Source organism: Monodelphis domestica, chromosome 1, assembly GCF_027887165.1.
Source record: "Monodelphis domestica isolate mMonDom1 chromosome 1, mMonDom1.pri, whole genome shotgun sequence".
Taxonomy (NCBI): domain Eukaryota; kingdom Metazoa; phylum Chordata; class Mammalia; order Didelphimorphia; family Didelphidae; genus Monodelphis; species Monodelphis domestica.
In genome coordinates, this window is record NC_077227.1 from 429,007,019 (window position 1) to 429,033,138 (window position 26,120).

Below are 26,120 nucleotides of genomic sequence, written 5' to 3' on the forward strand. Positions count from 1 at the left end.
TGGGATCAGGAAGATTTGCATTCAAATACTGCCTTAGATACTATGTGACCCTGGACAAGTCTCTTGGCTTCTCTCAGTCTCAATTTCTTCATCTATGAAATGGGGATAATATAGCACCTTATCTATCAGGGACTTTATAAGGGTTAAGTAAGATAATGTGGAAATTGCCTTGCAAACCTTAAAGTGCTATGTAATTGCTAACTAGTATTACTATTTGGACAAATAAGTTCCCTTTTCTGGCTCTCAGTTTCCTTATCAGTGACATTTAAGTTTTATATCATATACCCTAATATACATATTCTGGCTCAGTCGCTTACTGGATTTGTGATCTTGAGCAAGCAAGTTTCTTGCTTTCTCTGGGCCTCAGGGAGTTGAATTGGATGATCTCAAAGGTTCATTCCAGTTTAGAAATTCTAGAACTTGATGACTCTAGAAGTGAAACCAATATGTCTCAAAAAAGCCCAGGGTCCTCCCAGGAAGGTATATATAGGCCAATGTTGGTCTTTAGCACCTCCAAGAGTAGAAAGGGGTTTATGAATAGGAAGCAAACCACAAAACTGGAAGAATTTCGTCTGGATACCTCCTGGTGTGGGGAAAAAATTCTCCATTCCAAACTCTCACAATATCTTATGGCCTGGATCCCATCTCTCCATCCATTCCATGTTCTCATCATGGTCTATGTCACAAAGTAAAATGTCTGAGACAGCATGGCTTAGTAAAGAGAGCACTGGACTGGGAGTCAGAGGAGATGTGTTCTAGCCCCAGCTACACCACTACCTAGGCATCTTACTGTGGGCAAATCATGTCCTTTCTGTGTCTCAGTTTCCCTATATGTCAAATGAAAGAGATTCTAGGGACCAAGTAGCTCTCTATAACCCACTAACTTCTTTAAGATTTCATTAAAATGATAACAAACATTTACATGATGCCTAAAGAATTACAAAATACATTATCTTGTTTGAGCTTCACAACTTTGTGAGAGCAGTTCTACAGATGTTTTCATGATGAAGCTCAGAGGAGTTATTTGACTTGTTCAATAGCAGAATTTCTGTCAGAAACAAGATTCAAAGCTGTCTGCCTGACTCGAAGTCCAACATTTTATCAAACACACTACAGTGCCTCTCTGAAAAGTCTAGCCTGATCAGCCCCTACTCTTAGGAGGCTGAGAGAGCAGGAGGAAGGGTGAAACTTTCTACTAAAATCTGAGGATGCCTTCCTTCCTTGGGGTGGGACCCAGTGGCCATGCCTTCTTGTCCCTTGAATACCCATTTTGTGGCTCTTGTCTCCACCTGCTGGTCAGGGGTGGCTGCCATGGGAGAAGGGGTTCTAAGAGAGCTGTGGGTGAGAGGAATTAAGTGAATATTCTTCCTCCATTTTGCAAACATAATCTCAGGCCATTGCAGCCCCCTTGAGGGTTCTCACACAATTTCCTACCCGCACATATAAGACATACATATAATCTGTCTCACATCATCCTCATCCTCTCTCTGTGTCTCTGTGTCTTTCTGTCTCTGTCTCTGTATCTCTCTCTGCCTCTCTTCTCTCTCCCTATCTCCTCTCTCCCTCTTCCACTCTCTCCCTCCCCTTCCTTCCCTTCTTCACCCTTCCCGCCACACAATCCCTCCCACCAAGTACCTATAGTCTCTTCTCAGTTCCACTCATCCACCTCCCAAATCACAGCTACCTCTTTTAAAGTCTCTTCCCTCACACAGCTCCCCCCGCTCTCCCTGACCCACCCATTTCTTTTTTACACTCACACAGCATCTTCCTTCACCACTTCCACATTGTCTCATGGAATATCTTGCAGTATTCCAGTCACTACTAGATATACGCATAGCCCCAGCCTCACTTGGTCACATACAGACTTTCAAACAGACCGGCACAGGTTGAGTCCCTCACACTCAGGTTCGTGGTCTCTTATCTAGGGCCTCTCCCCTACAATCTCAGTTTCCCAGTCTTCCAAAAGCTCATTCAGGGAGGGAGTTGCCCAATCACTCTTTTCACATTGTTTGCCCGTCTCTCATTACGCAGTTTCTTATCCCACAATCTCTCTCCAGCCTTGCACATGTCCTCCGAGCCCCCTGCGCACTGTCACATTGTTTCACTGACTCTTCCGCACCCGCCCGCCCCTCGTCTCAGACCCGGCTCTCGCCCACGGTCTCCTACAGTCAGTCTCGGGGGCATAAAGTGGCTCATCGGTGATCTCTGCTCACAATCGCTCCTTCCCCCAGGCGCTCCCAGTCTCTCCCTGGGGCACTCCGGAGCCTCCACGCCCACACGTTCACAATCAACTTCTCGGTCTCCCGGGCCACACTCTGCCCGTCTCTCACCCACATTACTTCTTACCGAGACTCTCACAATCTCACCCACACACCCTCCCCCCGCAGCCTTTCACCCTTCCCCGCTCTCGTGGCTCGCACACTCTCATTTACGATGGCTACAGACAGAGCAGCTTGATCCTTGGACCTGCGTTTTTTTGGAGTGTCCGCAGTGGCGGCCAGAAGGAAGGAGAGGAGCCAGTGTCCAGATGCTTCTCCTGGAGTCTTGAGCTGAGAAAGTTGGCTGGGCAATCCCCGACCCGGCTCAGGCCCAACCTTTGGGTTGCGCTACCTCCTTGTTGGTGTGACAAATGCGATTTTGTGGCGGTTGCTGGCCCGTTAATTAATCCCTCTGAAAGGAGTTCTATAGCTAGGGAATGATAATTCCCATCTTTATTGCGCTTTAAGGCTTCCGATGCACTTTCTTCACAAACTGCTTTGTGAAATATATCTGGCAAATGTTATTAGTCCATTGCAGTTGAGAACAAAATCAGAAACGGAAAAGTGACTTGCCCAAGGTCATACCTCTTACAAAGGGTCAAAGATAGTGTTCGAATCCTTTTCTTGACTCTTAACTCTCAGCTCAGTGTCTTTTCCTCTACAGTAGGACAAAGGGGGGAAAATGCTACTTCCTTCTCCAGTCCTAGTCTTCTCCTTCACTGTGCCAACAGCTTAACTGCAAGATCTCCGCTGGCTCTCTACTCTCCAGCTGTTTTCTTGGTCGAGCTAATTCAGAGTTCCCTTACTTAAAATGATCCTAGCTCACCCCCAAATACCCGAGCAAGACCACTCCAAAGAGAAAACCAAAAGAACAAAACTAAACAAAAAACCCAACCCAATACTCTACCTCAAGGCTCCTGGACTCTCACCTCAGTTGCAGTCTTCTGACCCTCTTGGGCTAAGGGAAGCAGGGCAGACAGACCCACATCGAATTCTGCAGATGGGACTGCCATGGCTGGGGCAAACAATCCTGGATTGCTGAACCCAGGGCTCTGAATTGTGTTAGGGGCCCATCGAGTATCCAGGATCTGGAGGAATCTCAGGAAGAAACTGAAGGACCAGCAAGGCGATACCCCCAGGAGAAATGGGGCTAAATACATGCATGCCTCAATTCCCTGCCCTAGATTCCCTGAAAGCAGAAAGCCACCGGTTCTTGCCAGGATCCTCCGGGTCTCCATGTCTTGTCTTTGGATTGAGATAGGCTGGGAACAAGAGAACTGGGAAGAATGAGAGAAGCACACTGAGCCAGGCCTTCTCCCAGCTTCAATGTGGGGATTCGAGGAGCCAGAAGGAAGCTGACCCTCCAGGGTAGGGAGGATCAAAAGAGGCAGACTTCTCCCAAGGAAATGGATCTAGATTAGAAGGTCACCTGGCTTGCCAGAACACAGGAAGGATCAAAGGCCATTTTGAAGGGGACCAGTGGGCCCAGCCACAGGAAGGTACCCTAGCTCACCACCATGGTCAAGAATCTGTGACTGCCTTCTCATTATGCCCTGATCGGCTCTTGACTTGTTCTGACCTTGATTATTTGGTTCCTCTTTTCTGCGTTACACTTCTTTTTTCTTCTTTTCCCCTTGGTCATTTTTCCTTCTTCCCTTGTCAGCGTTATGCCCCCTCCCCCTTCTTCCCTCTTATTTACCAGTTCTCTCCTGTTTCTGGTTCTCTCTTTTTGCTTTCTTGATTTGCTTCCCCCTAGCTTTCTCCCTCCTGGGCCCTCCATTACCCAGCCAGCACATTGCTGGCCCTGCCTGCCAGTTCCCTCTGACTCAGCCTTCTGGAAACCTCTGCCCAGTGGCTCTCCGGGCTGAAACACGGGAGCTTTGGCTGAACTGTGTGGGGATGGGTCCGGGAAGTTAGAGTGGCCTGGCCAAAGACCTGTGCCACCTCCAAGGTCTTGCCTATCCAACTCCTCTGGCATCCTTTTCTGGGACAGAAGGCTCTCACAATACCTCTAATAGCCTCTTATTACTTTCCTGAAAGGGGGCAAATAACGAAGGAGTCTCCTAGGAGCAGAGGTGGACCTGATGGTCAGCCATTGAAGACTAGAGAAAAAGTGAAAAAGCGGCCTATATTTCTTCCCTAAAACCACACTCGTTCAGTGGCCCATCTGGTATGGGAGCAGATTCCTCTCACTGGGGATCTTAAGTCTAAAGCTTTATAGATACTCGGTCTGGAAGTGACAGGGTGGGAAGGAACCGCTGGTGCCTATACAAATGCGGCAAGTGCTGACCAAAGTAGCACGGAGGTCTGCCTAGAACTCCCTTCCCTTTCACAGACAGACCCTAATGCCCCGCGGCTAAGAAGTCACAAATTCAACCTTTTTTTAATAGAAGAAAAGAAGGAAGTTGAGTTCTGTTTGTGAGGGCTCAGGCACACAGTGTACAGGAACCCTGGACCAAAAAGTCAGATGCTCCCGCTTCGGACCAAAATTCCATCCGCTCTCCTGTAGGTAGTTAAACTGAACCCTCGAGGAATATACCAGCGCTCTCTCACTCTTCTAGTCCGGAGCTCCAGGGTGAGCTCAAAACACTTGGGACGGGACAGAGTACAGAAGTTCTAAGGACTGAAAGTTGCTGCGATATACCCCGACATTTTTATCTCCACACCAATTCTCTGTCGCAGAACTCTGGGGAGCCCGCAGCAACTTTAGCCTGTCCGCAGCTCCGCGGGTGACAACTGCCCAGAAATTTGTTGGCAGTGGAGGCAGGAAGGGGAATTGGGGGAACCATTTTGCTGTCCCGAAGGGTCTTTCCTCAAAGGATTGTCAGCAGCCAGGAGAGAGAAACGATTGGGCAGCCGCCTAAGAATGAAAGTCCTGCGTTCTCGAAACAGAAATGCAGCCCCAAGACAGCACAGAAAGGGAGTCTTTCACCCTGGAGATTTCACCCTCGGAGGACAAAGGGGACTCCTGCACTAGGCTGTTTGCGGTCGGAACGGACCTGTCGGTCTCCTCCCTTAGGGCTACAATGCTCAACTGGGCAGAGGTGTTTTTACAGCTACCCACCCCACTCCATCACAATGCTCCGGGCAGGTCCTCTACTCCCTGGGGGATACCTGGCTGCTTACTACGAGAAGACTCTCAAACGAAAACCCGAGAGAAGCAGCGGCCTCGCCTTTCCGACTCTAGGAGGAGATGTAGGGTTGGAGGCTAAACAAGACTAGAATTTCCCGGTGGGTCTCCAGCACTGAGGGTCTGGACCAAGCTGAGCGCTCAAACTGATGACTACTGATCCCAACAACCTTGAATCGTATTTAAAAAACAAAAACAAAAACAAACAAACAAACAAACAGTTTGAATAAGACCCAGAGGCAGATGGCTCTTCTCTTTAGAGAAAGCTACAAGCAAAGCCTGCTCTGCACACTGTTTCAGGCATGTTGGGACAGTGCTGTGCGAAGGAAAAGGGATAGGGTGTACATGATAGTTGTAGTGGCTGACCTGATTGCGAAAAGACTGAAGGGCCCCCTCCACTGTCAATATCCGTTCAATGAATCAATAATCACGGGAATCCGGTAGGCAGGCAAGTCTAGAAGTCCATACCCTAGAGCAGATTAAATGACCAAGAACGGGATCAAGAACAGACTGAAAAGTAAGGCCTCTTCATCCTGGAAAGTTGAAGACAAAAAAGAGAAGGGGAAGTTGATATAAAATAAGAAAGGGCCAGGAGAGTCCAAATCCCCGCACCATAAGAAATCGCTTTCCTCCCCTCCTACCCCTCCTTTCCTTGAAAGCCGAAAGGGGCACACAGCAAGGGCCCAGGGAAAGGCTTTATCCCAGCGGGGGTGGGTTTGGGGGGGAGGGCTGGAAACATAAATAGGTTCCAGTGGAGTATCGAGAAATTCCTGAATGGCAGCTCCACAACGGGTTATTAAGGGATTCGAGGGTGTTTGAAGCCGGATCTAACCTTTGGAGATGTCATCAAAGAGAAAAGCGGCACCCTTTCCCAAGGGGACTCCTTTAGCAAAGACCTCTATTCCAACCAGAATGCAGGATGGGCCATGGACCGCTACCAGGTTAACACGACCGGAAAAGGTCAGGGAACTGCAGCCAGTACCCCAGGGAAGAAGAGGGCGGTCTGGACGATCGCTGGGGCTTGGGTCTGAGTCTCTGGAATTACCTGGCTTCCTCCCCCAACAACCCGACTGAAGAGAACAGACCCTCCCCGCCTTCCGCATCTACTTTCCTGAATACTATTTCTGGGTCGCTCACTGAGAAAATGTCTCCGAGAAATGACCCGCTTTTTGGCAGTTATACTTGGAACTCTCTTTCACCGTTGCTCCAGATCCAAGAAGAGGCGGTGTACGCAGCACCTGTCCTTGAGCTCTCGGGACTGCTGCCCAGGAGGGCAGGTGTAGGAAAGCCCCTGGGCCAGCAGAGGGCAGCGCCAACCCGACCCAGAGGGACCCACGCTCCGTGACCTGCCGCAGCCGCCCGCAGCAGTGGCCTACATCCCGCTGCCCCTTGCAGGCTAGCTGTCGGGCAGAGGACTAGCAGCTCCACCTCCTTCACCTTTACTAGCCTATTTCCTACCTTTCCCTGCTGCACGGTGAGAATGATTGCCTGGAAAGGCCACCCTAGACCTGCAAGAGCCGAGGTTCATGAGAGCCACGCACCATTTAGACATTCTCCCCAGATACCTTCTCAGAAAGCTACCTAGTCTCTAAAAGACTTGTGACAGGGATTTCGCATTTTCCTCCAGTTTGTCGGTGGAGATCTCCCAAAATTTAGGGAGTTAATCTGGTTGAGGCTGTCAGGATCCAAATTAGATCCATCTTCTGGCCTTCCTTAGGATAGGAAATATGCCTCCCCTTTTCCCCAGTTCCAATCCCTTCCATCCTGCGTCTCCTTAAAGCCAATCTCTGGTGGACACCCATTGGAACAAGGCCGAGGAAGCAGGCTCAAGGTTCGCTACACAATCGTGGGCCTGGGTTGTGCTTTTGGACTGCTATCCTCCCAGCCCTTCACCCCATTCCCGGGTCCCTGGAGTGCTGTCAGCTTTCCTCTAAATCCCCAGGGCAAATGCACTGTGATCAGAAGGAGAGACTGTGTCTCTCTCACCCAGCAATGTCTGTGGTCGAACTAGATCTTAGGGCTCAAAATTCAGACTGCTAGGGTGCCCAATAAGAGCCCTCAATCCCTGGAGCAAACAGTTCCTGGTTCCTCCAAAGCTAGGGCAAAGAAGTCAAGAGCCAGTAGCCGTGCAGGGGAGATTTTGAAATCACAACAACATCCAATTGGTGCAGTCTGGAAAATTTAGAACTGGACTCCCTACTCCTTGTTCAGAGGGAATCGAGTCAGTAGAACCTGAACTTCGCTCTCCAATCAGTGCTTTAAGGTCGGCATAGTCCACAGGTAACTGAACTGGGGAAAAAGAGATAGAGCCAGGCTGGACTGCCATCAACCTGGCCAGGTTCCCAGTTTTCAGCCTGAACCGAGTCCCAGAGTAAAGTTATCCCTGGGCTCTACATGCTTAGCCATGACTCAGAGCTAATCTGTATCCCTTTCTCCCTTTCTCTCTCTCTCTCTCTCTCTCTCTCTCTCTCTCTCTCTCTCTCTCTCTCTCTCTCTCTCTCTCTCTCTCTCTCTCTCTCTCTCTCTCCCCCCTCTCTCTCCTTCTCTCTCTCTCCCACCCCCACCCCCGCGTTTCCCCCCACTCTAATGGTGGAACAGGACTTTGAGGAAATTCCTTCTGTTCGACCTCTAGATCCCAGGGCAGCAGCCTATGTCCAGCACCAGCTACCAAGAGGACCTCTGCGACCTCCGAATCCAAGCTGCTCAGGAGAAGAGAGGAAGATTCGTCTTTCCAGGCGCAACTAGAGAAGCTCAGGGCATTGTCCTTGGGACAAGTTGGGGCACCTGGGAACCCACAACGAGCTTCCGACCCTACCTGCCTCACTCCCCCTACACTCTGTACCTAACACCGCTTTGGGTCATCTCCCTTTCCCCCTTTCCCTCTTTCCCGCAGGGCTCTAAGACTCAGCTGGAGTTCGAACTCGCCACCTACCTCCCCTGCCCTGGGTCCCCTCCTAGCGACTGGCCCCGACATCGCGGCTTCTGCCTGGCACTGCCCCCTTCCCGATAACCAGAGAAGCCACGCTCCCCGTTCCCTCGCAGTCTTCCAGCGCTGAGCTTTCTCCGAGTTACATATCTTTTTGCTTCCCCTTCTTATTTAAAAAAAAAAAGAAGAAAGGGGGAAAAAGAAAGAGAAAAAACTTTGTCGATCTTCTCCTCCCCCCGTCCAAATTTTCCAAGAGGGTGGGGCTAGTACAGAGAAGGGAAGAGGCATTTTTAAACACAGACACAGTAAAAACTTTTTAAAGAGTTTGATGCCGTTTTTCCTGAACGTCCACGCTGGCTTGAGCCAGCAGCACCAGGGCTCGGGACCCTAGACGGTACTGTCTGCGTTCTTGAGGCCCAGCAAGCCCTTAGGGGGGCGCCCAGCGACGGCACTATTTGACGTGGAGAAGACGGCTCATCCTAGCGCAGGGATACGAGACGCACCAATGGAGTTCAAATGTCAGGAAGTTTGAGGGAGGGGTGAGGCGGCTCCCGGCCGGGAGTATCCCTCCGCCTCCAGCTCCAGCTCTAAACTGAGCGGCTCCTCGGGCGCACCATGGCACATTAATAGTGTGCAGAGCGCGCCCGGGAGCCCAGCACCCCCGCTCCGTCCAGGACCCGATTGTGGGTCCTGTCCGGCTCAGCCCGGCACAGCCTGGCATCCACCACTTTCAGCCCTCGGGGGCCAGCTCTGTGGGGCCCCCTCGCCTGCCTCCTCCTTCTCCTCCTCTTTTCCTCCTCTGCTTTCTCGCCTCCTCCTCCTGCTGCTGCTGCCATCGCCGCAGCCAGAGAGCCTTTGCTGACAAACAGGTGACAGAAGAGACGGGAGTGTGTGCATGTGTGTGTGTGTGCATGTGTATCTGTGTGCGCGCGCGCGCGTGCGTGTGGGTGTGTGCGTGTGTGTACATACACCGGACAGATCCCGCGTCCCGGAACCACGGCCAGAACCCAGAGGAATAAGCCGCTCTTCTCGTTTCTTCTCCGGGGTCCTGCGAAACGTTTTAAACGCTTAAAGAGGAAAGAAAAGAAATTTATCCCCATCTTCCAGGGAAGTCTGGCACGAGCCCCACGGGGGTTCGCGTGTTGTGTCCTGGTCCGGAGGAATAAAGAAGCAGACCACCAAGCCTCCGCGACCCTCGAGTCCACCGCTAGCTCCGCGTCGGCGCCCCATGGATATAGCAACAGGTCCCGAGTCTCTGGAGAGGTGCTTCCCTCGTGGACAGACCGATTGCACCAAGATGCTAGACGGCATCAAGATGGAAGAGCACGCCCTGCGCCCCGGGCCCGCAACCTTGGGGGTGCTCCTGGGTGAGTGCGGAGGGAGGGAATGAAAGGAGGGGGGAGGGTGGAAAGGGGCATCCCCCAGCCGCAGCTGTAGTTCCTTGCCCTAATTCCTCCAAACATCCACATGGGTTGAAACTAGGGCTCTGGAACTGAAAGTTGTCCCTAGCTGCAAGGAAGGGGGCGGGCGGTAGGGGCGGCCCCCAAAGTTTCGTGTCATTGACTGGAGACAGAAGCCGAATGAGCCCTACTCTAAGCTGCTGCCGGAGAGGGACCCGGCTGATAACAGGGGTCCTGGTGTTGGAGTTTATAGAACCATGGAATGTTAAAGATGGAAGGAACCTTAAAGATTCATCTTGTCCAATCTCCTGATTTTATAGTCGGAGAAACCGAGTCCCAGAGAGGCCGACTGACTTGCCCAGGGTCACTCAGCAAGTTAGAGGCATTTCTCCTGAATAACTGGGACTGTGGCGTTTTGACCCCTTTAATGTGCAGATAGATAACTTCTCTTCATGTTGGCTTGGGTTAAGGGCAAAGCCTGCTGGACCAAGAGCATGGGGGTCAGGGTAGGGGACATCCCTACAGAGTTCCCCGTATCTCTGATCCCTCAAGTCGGTACTGGCCGGCTCTGCTCCAGCCGGGAAGCTCCTAAAGCCCGGAGTCTGTCACCCGTTGCCGGCACAGGGAAGGCCGTATCTGGCCGTTCCTCCCCGTCTTCAGTCCTTGCTCACGGATCCTCCTCCCCCCCATCCCGTTCTTGTCTCCCTTCCTCAGGCTCGGACTGCCCGCATCCCGCGGTCTGCGAGGGCTGCCAGCGGCCCATCTCGGATCGTTTCCTGATGCGAGTGAACGAGTCGTCCTGGCACGAGGAGTGTTTGCAGTGCGCTGCGTGTCAGCAAGCTCTCACCACCAGCTGCTACTTCCGGGATCGGAAACTCTACTGCAAACAGGACTACCAACAGTAAGAGCCTCTTTTCCTCTCTCCTCTCTCTCTCTATTCACCCTCCTCTTCCTCTCCACCTCTTACTTTTCTTCTTCCATTTGCCACCACCAAGGCAGAGAGAACGCAGGGACAGAGCATCCTAGGGTTAGCTACCCTGGAACCTGGAGCTTTGAGCCCCATGGCAGGGCACAGAGGGAACTGCCTTGAGCCCCCACGGGGGCAGTGCAGGCACATCAACTGTCTTCGAAGTCCTACTCTCACTGAACCCCTGGACTCAGGACTGAGTCGGAGTGGTCCTACATGCCATCTGGGCCTTGCTTGCAAAGATCCATGATCCTTTGATAGTCCCTTGTCGCTCACCTTAGGTTCAAGAGAGCTGAGGACTCTCCTACCCCAACTCCGCCTGGCCCCGGCACCCGCTCTAAGTAAGTCCCCACAGCACTGTACTCTTTCATAGAGTTCTATCTCCCTCCCTCACAACTGTGGGGTCGTGAGGAAAAGTTACCCTGGGCCCTCCTCCTACAAGGAGCTCACCTGCCCTGGTTACTCAAGCTCTCTGAGACCAAATTCTTCTCCCAGGCCAAAACAAGCCCTGTGCCTCTGGAGAGAATACCCAGGAAGCTTTTTATGCCTTGTCGTTCTCCATGGTGGCAACAAGGGAGCTTCTTGGCTATTTCCTCAGGCCTGTAGCCTAGGAGTTACCAGTACCGACCCACTCACACTTTGCAGAGGCCCGGCTTCCAGATTTCTTAGTTCTCTGATTTCAGAGACTGTTTGGCTCAGTTTGGTTTGGTTTCCGAAAGACCTGACGCCCTATGAAGCAGGGAGGCCGCCGGCCGCCCCCGCACCGACCTGGGGTCTTGTTTCCCCCTCCTCCTTCTCCAACTCGGAGCTGCCCCCGGCCCGGCCCGAGACAAAGGGAAGGGCGGTTCGGCCCCTTTTGTCCTTCGGCTTCAGGGGCCGCAGCCGCCCGCCCTTTTCCGAGCCGGGCTTGCTCATAGCTGTAGTGGCTCCGCCGGTCTCCATGGGGACGGGCCCGGGGCTCCGGACCAAGGACTGCAATGCCCAAGCGCTGGTCGGGGGAGGCTTCTTCATGTACTGGACCCTGGGACTGGGTAGGACCCTGGCTCCGGGTTCCTGAAGAGGGGCATAAGCATTTCAGCTAGCCCTTCAGAGGATGACCAGGAAAAGACCCTCAGACCTTCCTTTAACATTTTTTCTTCATATGGAATAAAACAAACAAAAAGTAATAACAATAATAATAATAATTAAACAGGATCCAGGCCTCCGTAACTGAATCCATGGGCTTAGGTAAAGGGTGTTGCTGACTTTCCGGCAGGCAGGGCTCCCGTGGCCCAAAGAATACAGTACCCGAAAAGCCCAAGACCCAAAGTCCCAGGACAGTGAGTACTTCTTTGCCGCTGTCTCTTTTTGCTTCCAAGAAACTCCCTCCCTTGAAACCTGGCTTCCTCAAGACTCAGACCCCAACGTCTGAGGGAGCCAGAGTTCCAGGACAGGCAACCTCCCGGGCAAAGAGGCTTGGGCGCCGAGGCTATGGTTACTCCAGTTAGTGGGGTGATGTCTTCTTACTGCACTTTATGCCTGTCCAGCTTAGCTCTTGGCCCAGGTTTTTGCTTTGGAAGCTCTGGGGAAGCAAGGGAATAGAAGAATCCTTCACCCAGGGTCGTAGGTATCCCCTTAAATGGGGTACTAGCCAGTGCACTCCCCGCCCCCAGTTTCTGTGCCTTCATTCTGACGGGTGGAGTTTTTTCTCTCCATCTCCCGGTTACTACATTTTCCCCTCCATGCCCTAAACTTCGTCAGCCTCCAGAGTGTCTACTCTAAATTCAGGCCAGGCTTTCCCTTTATTTCACTTTCAATAACTTTGCCAGGGGCAAGGACCTGATCAGGCTGGGGCCAAGGAGGAAAGGGGTGTGGAAAAGGGAGCATCCATGTTTTGGCATCTGCTCGGGAGCCGTTTGTGCCATGCGGGGCCTTTTCTTTTTCCGGGAGAGAGCAGGGAGTTTCTGTCGGTTTATCAACTCTGGGCCATGAACAGGGGAGAAAAAATGCCTTTCGAACAGACCGGCAAAGAGGCATCACTTTATCCGTAGATAATTCGCTTAGTGGAAATAGCTATTATCAGAAACAAATTTAAAACGAGGGAAATCTCCACCGAATACTTGCTCCTTTCCAACTAAATACCCAAGAGGACCTGGCCCAGCAAAACTAAGGAGCAGGAAGGGAACTGTTTTAGGAACCGGGTTTGAATTGTTTGTTACTCTAATGATTTGGTTCTTTGGCAGTTTAACCCTATGAGAGTTGCTTTTATTGAGAGGGAGAGAGAAAAAGGGAGGTAGAGAAAGGGGGTTGGGGGAGAGAAAAGAGTGGAACAGAAAAGAGAAGGAGAAGAGGGGAAAGGGAGAAATAATGGGAGAAAAAAGGAAAGCAGAGAATGAAAAAGGGGGAAATAGGTGAAAGGAGAGAAGAATGGGGGGAGGGGGGAAGAGAAAGGAAAAAGAATAGGAGAGCACTTGGACCCAAAAATACAAAAGTGAATGCCTTTCAAATACAAAACAAAGGGAATTGTGATTTTTTTTTAATAGAGTGGAGTGGTACAGGACATTGTGTACTTTTTAAAAATTACAAATTCATTAAGACAGATTAGAAGAAAGCATGATTAGCACATAGCAGACTGCCTAGTCTTCTGAACTTCAAATTTTATTTGGTTTTCTCCATTTAAAATTTTTCTTGAGGCAATCCAGGTGTATGTAGACACAACTGAATAAGGCAATACCCCCTAACCTCCAAACCATGTCAGATTAGAATCTCCTTCCATTGTCCTCCAGGCACAGGTGACAAATCTTCCCAGGCCCTCTTTGGTCAGCTAAGATCATATAGCTGGCTCACAATTGTTCTTTAGTAATGTGCTGTATTTGTCTGTGGAGGAAAAGCCTGAATGGTCTTAAGTGGTCTGTGTGTACCTGTTTTTGTCACTTGGCTCCATCCAGATGAACATATTGGATTTTTTTCTAGAGACTAGAAGCATGTGAAATATGGAGGGTCACTGTCATTTGCTAGAGAGACAGAGAGGTTGTAGAGCAGAGTTTTGAGATGTAATCTGGCTGCTGTCACTGGAATTGGGCTTTGGGTTGAGAAATGCTTGTTGTTTGTACCTTCTCTCATTGATTTTATAGAACTAGAGTCAGCAAGGAGTTTGCATTTCAGATCTTGTATGATGATGATGGTATTCCACCAGGAAATAAAATCATTTTAAAAATAGCTTTGTCTTGGATCCTCCCAATAGTATTACTGTGTTTGTGCACTACTGCCCATCTGTATTGCATCCTGTGTATGTATGTGTAAGAACATATATATATTCATGTAAATACTTTTCTGTGGGTGCTGTATGTGGGTATTTGTATATGTACCCATCTGCGTAGGCTCCTTTGTACAATGTGTGTGAGTCCCTCTGCTCCTTTGTCCTACATACAAAGTATATGGATGTGTGTGTGGATGTGTGTGAAGCTCTGCCCTTTTGAATATGGTACTTTGGATGCATATGTAAAGCCCTTGGCCCTCTGGCAGTGGTATACAAATGCAGGAGTGAACACCCACACCCACACTCACTGACCCAAAGTGAATCCCTGGCTCCTCTGCCTTGGAGGGGACAGGTGGGGGAGGAGGAGGAGAGAGAGAGAGAGAGAGAGAGAAAGAGAGAGAGAGAGAGAGAGAGAGAGAGAGAGAGAGAGAGAGAGAGAGAGAGAGAGAGAGAGAGAGAGAGAGAGAGAGAGAGAGAGAGAGTTTCCTACTGCCTGTGGGTGGGCAATGTATGTATGGTGGATGTGAATCCTTGCCTTTCTGTTTGTAGGCAGTCTGTGTGTGTTAATTCCTAGCCCTTGGATTATAATACTGAGGTTTGATGGAGTCTCTGTTTACCCATGGATCTGGCCATCCTCACTCCTCATGGGTTGTAGAGGTGGATTCTCACCTGAGCAGGGCAGGGCAGGGCAGCTTCCCTTTGATTTACCAAAGCAGGGCCAAACTACTTCAGCCATTGGGACAAAGATTGGATGGAGGCCACCCACCCCTATGCTCTCTTTTCGGCAAAGGGACTTTTGCAAGAAATAGAATTTTTGCTCACAGTTCCTGACTGCTCTCATCATTTATGAGCTACTTTGAGATAGCAGGCAGTTAGGAGAAATAATTCCCATCTAGACTGAGACAATCCAGTTAGTCCTCAGGATGTAAAGGTCTGCTGAGGCTTCAGTGCCTTCTTCTCTATGTGCTAGAGTTAAGTTGTGTGGTCATGGACCTTATAAACCTGGCAGGGATAGGGATGGTGCTGACTTGTGACTTAGCTGCTAGAGTTGCTGACAATCACAACATGCTTGTTTTCTGTGTGCTTCCTCATTGGCCTGTGGTTCTGGAGTCCTTGCATTCACTGGTTATTTGAGGGAGAATCATACATATCTCCAAAAGCAAAAGAGAGAAGGATAGGGTCTTTGAGCTTAGAGGAGCCAATATTGGCTTGATTGATCACTAGAGAAGGAATGTTATGAGTGACCATGACTATAGATTCCTCCTTTCTTCGAAGGCCTGCTCAGAGACAGTGGTTCCTATGATTTCCAGAGAGCTCACTGATCTGAAAGGACACAAACTCCTTTGTTACCAATGGACTCTTTAGCAGAGGGGCAATTTGGATAGATGGGCTTGGGGGGAAGGAGTGGTGTAAAATAAGGAGTCATATATTACATGTGAGAAAAACAGCTAGCTGGCATTAACTGGACTTGACATTTCTGATTCCTTGCTAAATTTGTTTTTAGTCTTTTTTCTTGCACTAATTGAATTCCCATTTCAAAACTTATTCCCAGTTCCCTTTTTGGCACATTATAGGTTTGTGTACAACCTGACTTTGATCGTAATTGTGTCCTCCCCCCTCTTCCCAAGTACTATACTGTATTAGTAGAACCTGTAAACTTCATGCCTTTCTTAAAGATCTTATTCATTAAATATTGCTTGTAACTCTTATTTAAAATAGCACAGAGAGTGTTTGCCTTAAGAAAAAAAAATTAGAGGGTCCAAGACTCTCCGTACCGGTAGAAGCAATTGGAAAACCAGATGCTAGACCAAGGTGTACCGGCAGATCAACCATGGCCAGCATGGGTTGGGAGGCGGGACGGGGAGGGAGAATAACAAGGCAAAAATTCGGCTCTTTTCTGTCTCACTTGGGTGGGAAGGGCAGCCTTTGAGGCAAACTTAAAATGGATCAGGGGGTTAAATGAGGAGGCTGCCTGAGTAGTGTGGCAACAGAGAAAGCCCAGCCCTGACTCAGATCTGAATTGTGAGGCCCAGTGATTTATTTATTCCGTGAGCTCTCTGTCAAGAGGGCCCTCTTGGTGCCTTGGATTAAGATGGAATAGATCCCGGTCAGATCTCAGCATTCCAAGCCATCGGGAGCTAGAAGGCAGTAATTAACTTTGTAATATTGGCCGAGGGTCTGAGCCCTTACACAGAAGAACCTTATTATTGGCTTGAATGTGAAGGAGATGGGAATCTGTATGCACGGGATGTTACAGTACCAAGCTCTGGCTCGAACTTCCAGCAGTTACAATGGAAACGTACCAACATCTGTAAAAATCGGGCATTGGACTAAGACAATCTCCCAAATTTCTTCCAACTCGAAAAATCCCAGGACCTAAAGATGATGGGGTGGAGAGGTGGGGGGTGGAGAGTGGATGTTAGCAGTATGGCTGCTGGGGGTCCCTGGAGGGGATTTGGCACATTATTTAGCGAGGAGAAGTATTGAAAAGACAAGAAAAGCCACAATAAAGGATTCGAATTTGTCTCGGTTTCTGGGTTTCCTTTAGAAAAATATCCGTTTAGCCAGAGGACACACTGCTGCTGTCTGTGTGCCTGAGTTAGAAATCGCTGTGAGTGTTGGTACCTCGGCAAACTTGTCCGTGGTGACCTAAATTCATCCCTCCATCCCTCTACCAAATACTACCAATGGACCAACTTGTGAAAAAGGGCTTTGCGATAAGTTGAAAAGGTGTATCGGAATGGAGATGGGAGGGTGACGCACAGAGACAAGTTTGTCCGGAAGAAGTGAACAAATTGTATTGAAAAGAAAAGCTTTGCTGGAAACAAAAGCAAAAAGGCTGAGTGCGGGTGGGAGAGGGAGGCCTTTCCCCCAGCTGCATAGCCAGCCAGAGTTGGGTTTATGTACCTGAGCTTTGGCCGGAGAGGAAGGGTGCCCGATGCCGCCGTCAGTATCGCCGCCATTGAGTTTCTTAGTATGAAATATTCAGGATGTTTATGGAGGCCTCAATCTACTATTACTAACCCGTGATGTTGGGGGAAAGAATTAAACAAGCCACCAAATAAAAAGGCAATAGGATGGGGAAATACATTTTTCAGTTATTGAATGTATGTCCTGGTGTGTATGAAATTTTTAAAAATTCAAAGACAGATGTCTAAACTCCTTATGGTTTTCTGAGTGGAGTTATGTTGTGGATCTTCAGCTGAAAACAGATAATAAAATGGGGGACCCAAATAATTTTTTTTTGGTCACCGAAATCATGGAATGAAGGGAAAAGACCGCTCCCAGCACCCTCCATTTGCTAGAGATGGGGGTGGAAATTGTTTTTTTACTTCGCTGTCCAGAGGATAAAAACATTTTACTTTCTCTGATAAATAGTCACCTCTCCACTGTTTTCCAGGGCAGATTTATCATTTGTATGGCTGGGTCAAAGCCGAAATCTCTAGGACTCCTTCCAACTAGTCTTCTAGGTATTTGGTCCTAAAATGATTTTGCAATTCCTAGTTTTCGTCTTGCTCCGGCTCACTATGTTTTCCTTTTCGCTGCTAGTTGGGTATCTGCACCGAAGGGAGGGATGCAGAGAAAGACAGACAACCGGACAAATGAATGAAATGCTGGGGTGGCGGGTTGGAGGGCAGGGGAACCGGACTAGGGAACTGGTGTGATTACCTTGCCGCCAACAAAGACAATCCCTGGAGACAGATGCCCCCAGATGTTCTACCGCAGCGCACTGGGAAGAAGGGAAGGAGAGAACGCAGCAGGTTCTCATGCAAGAGGGGAGAAATTTTTATTTTGCTAATTATCATTATTAGTAATATTGTCATTTTCCAGAAGGCAGTAGCAAAATATATTGCTTCTCTTTAGTAGCCTAGACAACGCCTTTCCGTTGCTTAAACCCCCAGAAATAAAGGAAAGCTGTGCCTGGTATCTTTGAGGAGCGACGGGAATCTTTTGTAATAGTCACTCTTTGCTTATATCTACAGCGCTACTAAGCCCAGAGAGCGCTTTCCTCCCAACATTCCTGGGTGAGAGGGAAATCGTTTTAGAAATCACTACCCACATGTTTCCAAGTGTCGGGAGGTGTCCCAGTGTGTCCTTAAAAGGAATTGTTATTCTGAGCATTTGTTTGTCCCTGGGTCAAATTATGTCCTTTTGAAGGAAGCGAGCCATTCCCTCCACATCTAAGAATAAGTTCTCTCGTGCACGACTGGTGTGAGCTGCCGAAGTCACACTAACATTTTTCTGCCGTTGGAGAAAATTCTGTCGCATCCCAGAAATGCCTAGCGAAGTAGAGAGGCTGACTTAGCAGTGTTTGGGCATTTTCACGCTTGACCCTAACAGGACAGGCTTCCTTCTGTCATTCAGAGTCTTTCCACCTCTAAGAAGAGCAAGGGGAGGTTCTTTCTCTTGGATCCGGAGGGGCTAGTCACTCATCAAACGCAAGCCGCTTTTCCATCAGAGATGCGGGAAAGAAAGAAAGAAAGAAAGAAAGAAAGAAAGAAAGAAAGAAAGAAAGAAAGAAAGAAAGAAAGAAAGAAAGAAAGAAAGAAAGAAAGAAAGAAAGAAAGAAAGAAAGAAAGAAAGAAAGAAAGAAAGAAAGAAAGAAAGAAAGAAAGAAAGAAAGAAAGAAAGAAAGAAGGAGGGAGGGAGGGAGGGAGGGAGAGAGAGAGAGAGAGAGAGAGAGAGAGAGAGAGAGAGAGAGAGAGAGAGAGAGAGAGAGAGAGAGAGAGAGAGAGAGATTGAGAAGCTAGGAAGGAAGAAGAGCTCTAGGAAGGAAGAAAGAGAAAATGAGAGAAAGAGAAAGAAAAGGGGGGGGGAGAAAGAAGAAAATTGGACAGAAAGAAAACCAGAGAAAGAGTAAAAACAGAAGGAAAATTGAGATTGAAATAAAAAGAGAACTCGGGAGGAAAAAAATTTGAGAAGAGAGAAGGAAAATCAGAAAGAGAAAAAGAAAAAAGGAAAGAGGGAGGAAGGAAAGACCCCACCTCAGTCGTCAGAATGAGGGGTGCGTTAATACCCACTCCACACCAAGGGGGCATATTCAGGGAAAACAAATTCCCCCTTTTCTTCAGGGCTTATGGCAAGGAGAATTATGTAATTCTCCTTCCATTGCAGCCTTGTCTGTCGTCTGGAAAGGATTTTTATCCTGAGGAGGTGGCGAATTCCTGGAGGAGTCTTGGGGGAAGGAGTGTAGGTGGGGGGTTCCAACAAGCTGTCACAAAATAGAGTATAATCGCTTGTATTACAGCCCTAAGGTCTTGGGACCTGAGACGTGGGAGGGTGTGCTCTTGTAGTGTGTTCGTATTGTATCTTTGTATCTATGTGTACTGAAATGCTTGTGAGCTCGGTGTAATAGAAGAGATTGGAAGTCAGAAGACTTACGTTCAAATTTTGGCTCCACAGTTTTGTCATGTAACAGGGGGAAAAAAAGGCATTTTACCTCTCTGCGCCTCAGTTTCTCCCTCCAAAAACTGAAAATAATGATAGCTTGCTTACCTCACAGACAGTAAGGAAAGTACTTTGTAAACTCGAAGGTACTGAAGAAATGTCAGCTATTATTATTACTATTACTATTATTTTTGCCGCTGGAGTTCAGATAAAAGCAATCCTGGGACAATTCGCTATCCTACTATTATTCTGTTATAATTTTATAATTAATGTTCTGAGAATTTATTATTATTATTATTATTATTATGTTTGCGCAATGAGTTAGCTACCTCTTTCCAAAATCTAGCATATTCTAAGAAATGCCGTCATGCCTGCCCCTAATAGACGGGAAGCAGTACCTCACCTCTTAATGGTCACGGGCTAAAAAGTAGAGTAGTAAAGGGTTAATTGAGCCCAGTCTATATTACTGTGCATAGTTCCACCCCACCCCCACCCCCACGGCCATTTTGCCCAGGTAAGATGCACCCATCTCTGTTGCTGGGGAAGGCTGGAGGGAATGTCGGGCGCTTTGATTTTTTTTTTTAGGTGAAAAAAAAAAGTGGTTCTAGTCGTGGGTTGAATTTTTTCCAGATTGCCTGGCCTCGCTGTCGGGCTGCCTCCCCTCTGTGGCTGCCGCCTTATTGTGGCTCTAGAATGATGAAGGTGATTTGAAGTCACACATTCTCGGGGGCGTTTAGCGGCACATTCCTTTCCATGGAAGTGATTAGTACATGGAAAGCTTTCCTCTCCGCGTCCCACCTCCCCCCAGCCGCTCCTGCTCTGGGCTTCATGGCCGCCAGTTTCTTTTGTAAGGTTAAAACACCTTAGATACTAATTAAAACTTAGCCTTGTGGGCTGGCACCAGGGGCTAGGAAGAGAGGACCGTCGACGCTTTCCCCTCTGCAGGGGAGACCAGCGTGACCCTGCCGTGGGCAGTTAGGAGCTTTGAATCCCACATTAAAAAAAAAAATCAAGAGCGTCACTTTTGTCTTCCATTTGCGTGATGATAATCATAGCATCTCCATTTCTATTGCGCTTTGACGTTTACAATGCATTTTCTTCACTGCTACCTAGGAAGAGAGGGAATGTAAAGATTACAACCCGATTTTAGCTGAGGAGATTCAGGAGGGACATTTCCTAGGATTTCAGAAGTGACTGGGGCCTTATAGAAGATCCCACCCCAACCCCTTTATTTTACAGTCAAGGATCCGGGAGTCCTGATAGATGAAGTAATTTGCCCTTGGTGACATAGTAGGTGACAAAACCAGGATTCAAACCCACGATCTTAAACACTAAATCCAGAGCCTGTTCTAAGATTCCATATTGTGGAATCAAATTATAGCATTTGAGATGGAAGGACAACTCCTCCACTCCACTACCATCAGAGAAATACCCCTCTGCAATGTCCTGACAAGTGTGCACCCAACTTCTACTTGGTCAACTTCAGTGATGGGGAGTTCACTGCCCAAAGAGACAGTCCATTCCTCTTTGAGCAACTGTGGTTGTTAGGATCTTCACATACCCAGCACACATTTGCCTCTCTGGAACATTCTCCTCCTCCCAGTTGCTCTTATTTTGTACTCTAGGTCCAAGGAGAACAAGTGTCATTCATCTTCCACACAACAGACTTTTAGTTTTCGGAAGGAAGTGACCTTGCTCCTTTTAATTTTTTTCTTTCCAAGGCAAAACATTCCCAATTCCTTCAAACAATCCCTAAATGGTATGATTTCTAGTCCCTTCTGGAATCGCCTAATGGCTTGCTAAGGATCACAGAGCTAAGAACTAGCAGATTTTGGTCTCAAACAGGTTTGCTAAGGGCAGTCCTCATTGATAAAGATGGCCCCTTTGACTCCAGACTATGAGGGTGGGTTATCAACAATGGCCATCAGTGGTCTGGCCATGGACATCACACGGGGTATTTATCTCTCCCTCAACAACTCATTCCTATCCCCAGTGCCCTGGTGGTTGTCTCTTTTGGCTTTAATTCAGAGCCTAATCCAAGGCTCTCCCAGGTTCAAAGCTCTGGCTCCCCAAACCAGGCAGAAATTAGTAGAAATGAAGGCATACACGTCATTGGTGGCTCAATATCATAGTCCTCTCTCAGGAGAAACGGCTGTGTTTGGTTTTGCGGAAATCACATAGAGAAGTCAGGGCTTGTAGCAAAGTGAGTGCCAGAAGGATGTGAGGCTAAGGCCAGGGACATTGCTCAGCTCCTCCTACCTTGCTGGGCCAGGCAGATTCCTTAACCTGACAGAGATCCAGAAAACAAGCTCCTTTTGAATCTCTAGATGCTAATTGACTTTCAAGAACCTTCCAGGGTCAACATTGGTCTAATCCCAACACCTTGAGGGCCTGCTGGTGTCTAAAGGCATTCCTGATGTTATATATATATATATATATATATATATATATATATATATATATATATATATATATATATATATATATACATATATACCCTCTCATTCTTATTACTAGATAAACAGTAATTCAGCATTATGACCTCCTCAAAGACTGAATTAAATTCCCCTGGGGAATAAGGATATGTATGTATGTATTCATGTATGTACTTTATATATATATATATATATATATATATTTCCTCTATTCCTCTGGGTGTGTATGTGTGTGTGTGTGTGTGTGTGTGTGTGTGTGTGTGTGTGTGTGTGTGTGTAGTTTCTTTGGTCTTTCCCCGGGGGACCATCCATGGAGTTTTTCTCTGAAAATCCCTACAATGTTTTATTCCACCTTCCCATGGCACTCTCAGATTCTCTGAAGAGAATCATGACACTCCTCAGTTTTGGAGTTTTGTCCTTGCTCTTACACTTGCTATCTGTATGATTTGAGACACATCCCTGCCCCTTCTCCTTCTTGAGTTTGTTTACTCCTCATCTGTAGAATAGGGATAACAATATTTGTATTCTGTCCTACAAGTTGTTGTGAGGAAGGTAAATTATAAATCTTAAAGTCGTCTCGAAATAAAAGACAGAGATAGATAGACAGATGGGGGGAGAGGGAGAGGGAAAGAGGGAGAGAGAGAGACAGAGAGACAGACAGACAGACAGACAGACAGACAGACAGACAGGCAGACAGACAGACAGACAGAAACCATGGCCTACCTATATAGCTCAGGAAAAACATCCAAAAAATGCATTCCTATACTCTGGAGGACCAGCATCTTGACTGATACCCAGGGTATGCACTCTAGATATGGGAGACAAACATTCAGGTACTCCCTTATTTTGCCATGTGAAAATATTTTGGCTGTGTTTATGGTCAGGTTGTGGGAACAAAAATCACACCTTATATCTGATGGGGGCTCCTGTTTAAAGCGCCCTGGTAGCGACGTTGGAAAGAACTTGGAATCAGTACAGCTAGATTCCAATCTAAATTCTGTCACATACTATATATGACTTTTAAGGAAGACATTTCCCCTAAATGAGCCTCAGTTTCCTCATCTGTAAAATAGGGATACTTATACACACATATATATGTGTATATAACCTTTCCCAGATGGTCATGATGAGGAGAGCATTTTAATCAATACAGTGGGAATATGAGTTGTAGTTTTAATAGGGAAGTCCAGAAGAATCTGTATACTCCAGAGTGGCCTTGAGTCAGATGTGGACTGAGGTAGGAAGTAATTTTTCTACCACTATTGCCTCCTTCCCTTACCCTTACCCACCCCTTGCCACCTATCCCAAATACTGTGTCAAGCTAGGCCAGTCCCCCTGTGTCTCTGAGCATCCTGTTTGGTAAGTGAAAGGGCAAATGCAGCTTAGCTCTGATGGTGGCTTGGAGTTTGGGGGCTTTGAAAAATTCAACTCCTCTTTTGACCTTGGTTAGGCTGAGGGTTAAGAGGATACATTCAGTGACAGGAGCCATAACTTTCTATTTGTAGGATGCCACAGCTTTTGGAGGGTGCAAGGAGGAGGGGTCACCAAGCCATTTAAGAGCCAATTGTAAGTTGTCACTCAGGCAAGAACAAACAAAAGCACCACACACCAATGATACTGATCATCAGCCTGACAGGCCAATCTTAGAGCTGGAAGAAATCTTAGAATACAAAATTCTTTATTCTAGAACAGTGATTAGAGGGTGTTAGAATGTTAAAGGTACCACAGAATAAATAAGGTTAGGGCACACAGATATACAACATTAGAATCTGTTCCAGTTACAGATGTGGAAATAACATCAACAAGGAGGAAAACCTAAATTACATATATTTTATGGTCATTTTAGTAGGGGAAAAAGTGTTTTAAAAAGTTTATTCAGGAAATAGAGGAAGTTAAGTGGTAGACATTTGCCATCTCATCAGCCAGTTGGTGATCTCCATTCCTGTCATAAATGTCTTGTGTCATTTGATGCCAAAACCAACATGATTTTGTTCCCCAGTGGCCTATATGGTTTTTTTTTTTTGCAGTAAATGTTTATTTGTTAATAATATACTTTAAACAGCCCAGCCTTGACCTCAAGTCTCTTGAAGCATCCATCTTCCCCTAGAAAAATCTTTCAAAGTTTGTGTAATTTTTTAGGAGAAGGTGTAATTGATGGGACAGTGAAGGGTCCTGTGTTTGCTTTAACTACTGCAGCTGCGTGGATTAGCTGTTTATAAGGGCCCACTGTGCTGTGAAAAGTAACTTTCTTAGATTTCAAGCCCGGTTGACAGCACTTCCTCAGGGTTCTTTACATTTGCTAGGTCTGATCAGTAAAAATAAATTTTTGTGCCGGCTCTTCCTTTGGTCCTTCCTTTCGAAATATTGTATCAGTTTCTATGGAGCTTCCTGATTTTACAATAATTCTCTGTTTATTAGCCTTCGGTCATTAGCCAAGAAGGGCAGCAGTACTGGGCTGACTAGGTGATTCCTGATGGTGATTAAAAGTTTAGATCAAATATTTTTTCTAAATTCATGGTCCAAAATTGAAACCAAAAAATCACATACAATGATAGACACATAGCATGTTAGGGCAGGAATGGACGATAGAACAAATTATAGCAGAACAAAGAGTGCAAACTGCTAATGTTTAAAAGGACTTTAGAACACAATATACTATAGCACATAGAGTATTAGAATTAGAAAGATCCTTAGAACACAAAATGTTAACCAGAAGGAACCTTAGGACAAAGGATGTTAGAACATAGAATAGGGACTTAGAAAACTTTAAAAAAAAAATCTTAGTTGATGGGGCATTACATAGTTCACAGAGCTGGAAGGGACCTTTAAAAATAAATTGTTGGAATTAGAAGGGAACTTAAAATGTGAATTCTTAGATCATAGAAGTTTGAAGGTCAGAGCTGAAAAGGCCCTTAAAATATGGATCACTAAATTTCTGAACTGAAAGGGAACTTAGCAATCACCCAGTCCACCCTAACCCTTTCATTTTAGAAGGAAGGCAACAGAATCCTAGAGTGAGAAAGGGATTTGCTTTATGATCACAGGGCCAGTTTTAGCAGAATTGCTCCTGAAACAGGCATTGCTCTGTATTTTAATGCACTTTATGCTAATGCTCATATAAGGAGTTCCGTGGCCTGCACCAGGACTAAGAAGGAAGAACAATGAATTTTCAGAAAGGTGTTTCTGAAAAGAAAGTCAGATGTCTGGAATTTGGCCTCCTGAAACAACAGTGACATTTGACCATTCTGACAAAGAGGGTTTGTGAAGGTACTTGGGAGATGCTGAGAGCAGAGGTGATGAGCCGCTAAGCAGTGCCGCCCCCCTGGTAATCACAGTCCACTGCTCTGCTGACTTTGTGTTCAAGCTTCAGTTTGTAGCAGTCCAACCCCAACATGGGCCAGGCCTTTCCCGCCTTTAAGGGTTTTTGCCTTGAAAATCGATAGACTGAAATTTGTGCCACAAGACTGTAGCTGGAGCAATGACTGGGAGTGGGTGAGGGGCAGGAGGAGGAGGAAGAGCAAAAGCTCTCATAGGACATGTTGCTGGGTGTTGCAGTTTTTCCCTCCCTGCACAGTATTTCAGCTGTGACTCTAGGGCTGTCACGTGGTTTAGTGATTGCCATAGTTACTCTGGCCAGGGCATAAATGCTGTGGGAGCCACAAGGGGCCATGTAGATGCTGGAAGGAACTCAGTCCCAACCTTATAAGCTGCTTTGGGGGTGGGGGGGTGGGGACAGATTGCCTGGCCTTCCTGAGAGAAAGAAAACAATTGTTTATGGACACACTGATTCATAGAATTTTAGAGCTGGAAAGGACTTTACATAGACTGACAAAATGTAGAGTATTAGCAGTGGGAAAGAACTTAGAACATAGTGTGTTAAAGGGTTAGAAGAGACCTGAGGACAGAGAAATGCTAAAACATGGAATGTAGAATGTTAGAGGAGAACACAAGAGTTTAGAATATAGACCAGAGAATGCCAGGACTGAAAGAGTCCTGAAAACTCAAATCTTCCAACACTTTCATTTTGCAGAGGAGGAAGAAGCTATGCAATATAGCTTATCCAATCCAGAACTAAACTACAAGTTCAAGGATACTTTTTTTTTTTACTTAAAAAGGGATCAACAGACAGATCTAGATATAATTCTGAGTGATGCTCACTCAATTCATTCAATAACCATTTATTAAGTGCCTAATTATTTAATTGCTCTTAGATAAATGTGTATATATTTATTTCTATTTATGTGTTATCTACATATATATTTATCTACATATGTTTATAACTACACATATTTATATACATAAATATTTATGTTATCTACATAAATTTATGTACATATACACATACATATGTATATATTGTATATACATATATTTATGT

General features: G+C 47.0%; 1 protein-coding gene and 1 long non-coding RNA gene across 3 annotated transcripts in view; one reads left to right on the plus strand and one right to left on the minus strand.

Annotated features, from left to right (window-relative positions):
* Window positions 1-5,414: 5,414 nt before the first annotated feature.
* Window positions 5,415-6,442, minus strand: LOC130456431 (uncharacterized). The gene is made up of 3 exons (XR_008915276.1): window positions 6,221-6,442; window positions 5,755-5,921; window positions 5,415-5,558 (listed from the first exon to the last, which is right to left on the minus strand). It is a non-coding gene; the product is annotated as an uncharacterized LOC130456431 (long non-coding RNA).
* Window positions 6,442-26,120, plus strand: part of LMX1B (LIM homeobox transcription factor 1 beta) — a 196,147-nt gene continuing 176,468 nt past the window's right edge. For both annotated transcript variants that reach the window (XM_003339583.4, XM_001366100.5), the window contains exons 1-3: window positions 6,442-7,668; window positions 8,021-9,681; window positions 10,429-10,615. In XM_003339583.4, coding sequence (XP_003339631.1) covers window positions 9,543-9,681; window positions 10,429-10,615 — 326 coding nt within the window. In that variant the 5' untranslated portion in view covers window positions 6,442-7,668; window positions 8,021-9,542. The remainder of the gene's footprint in view (window positions 7,669-8,020; window positions 9,682-10,428; window positions 10,616-26,120) is intronic.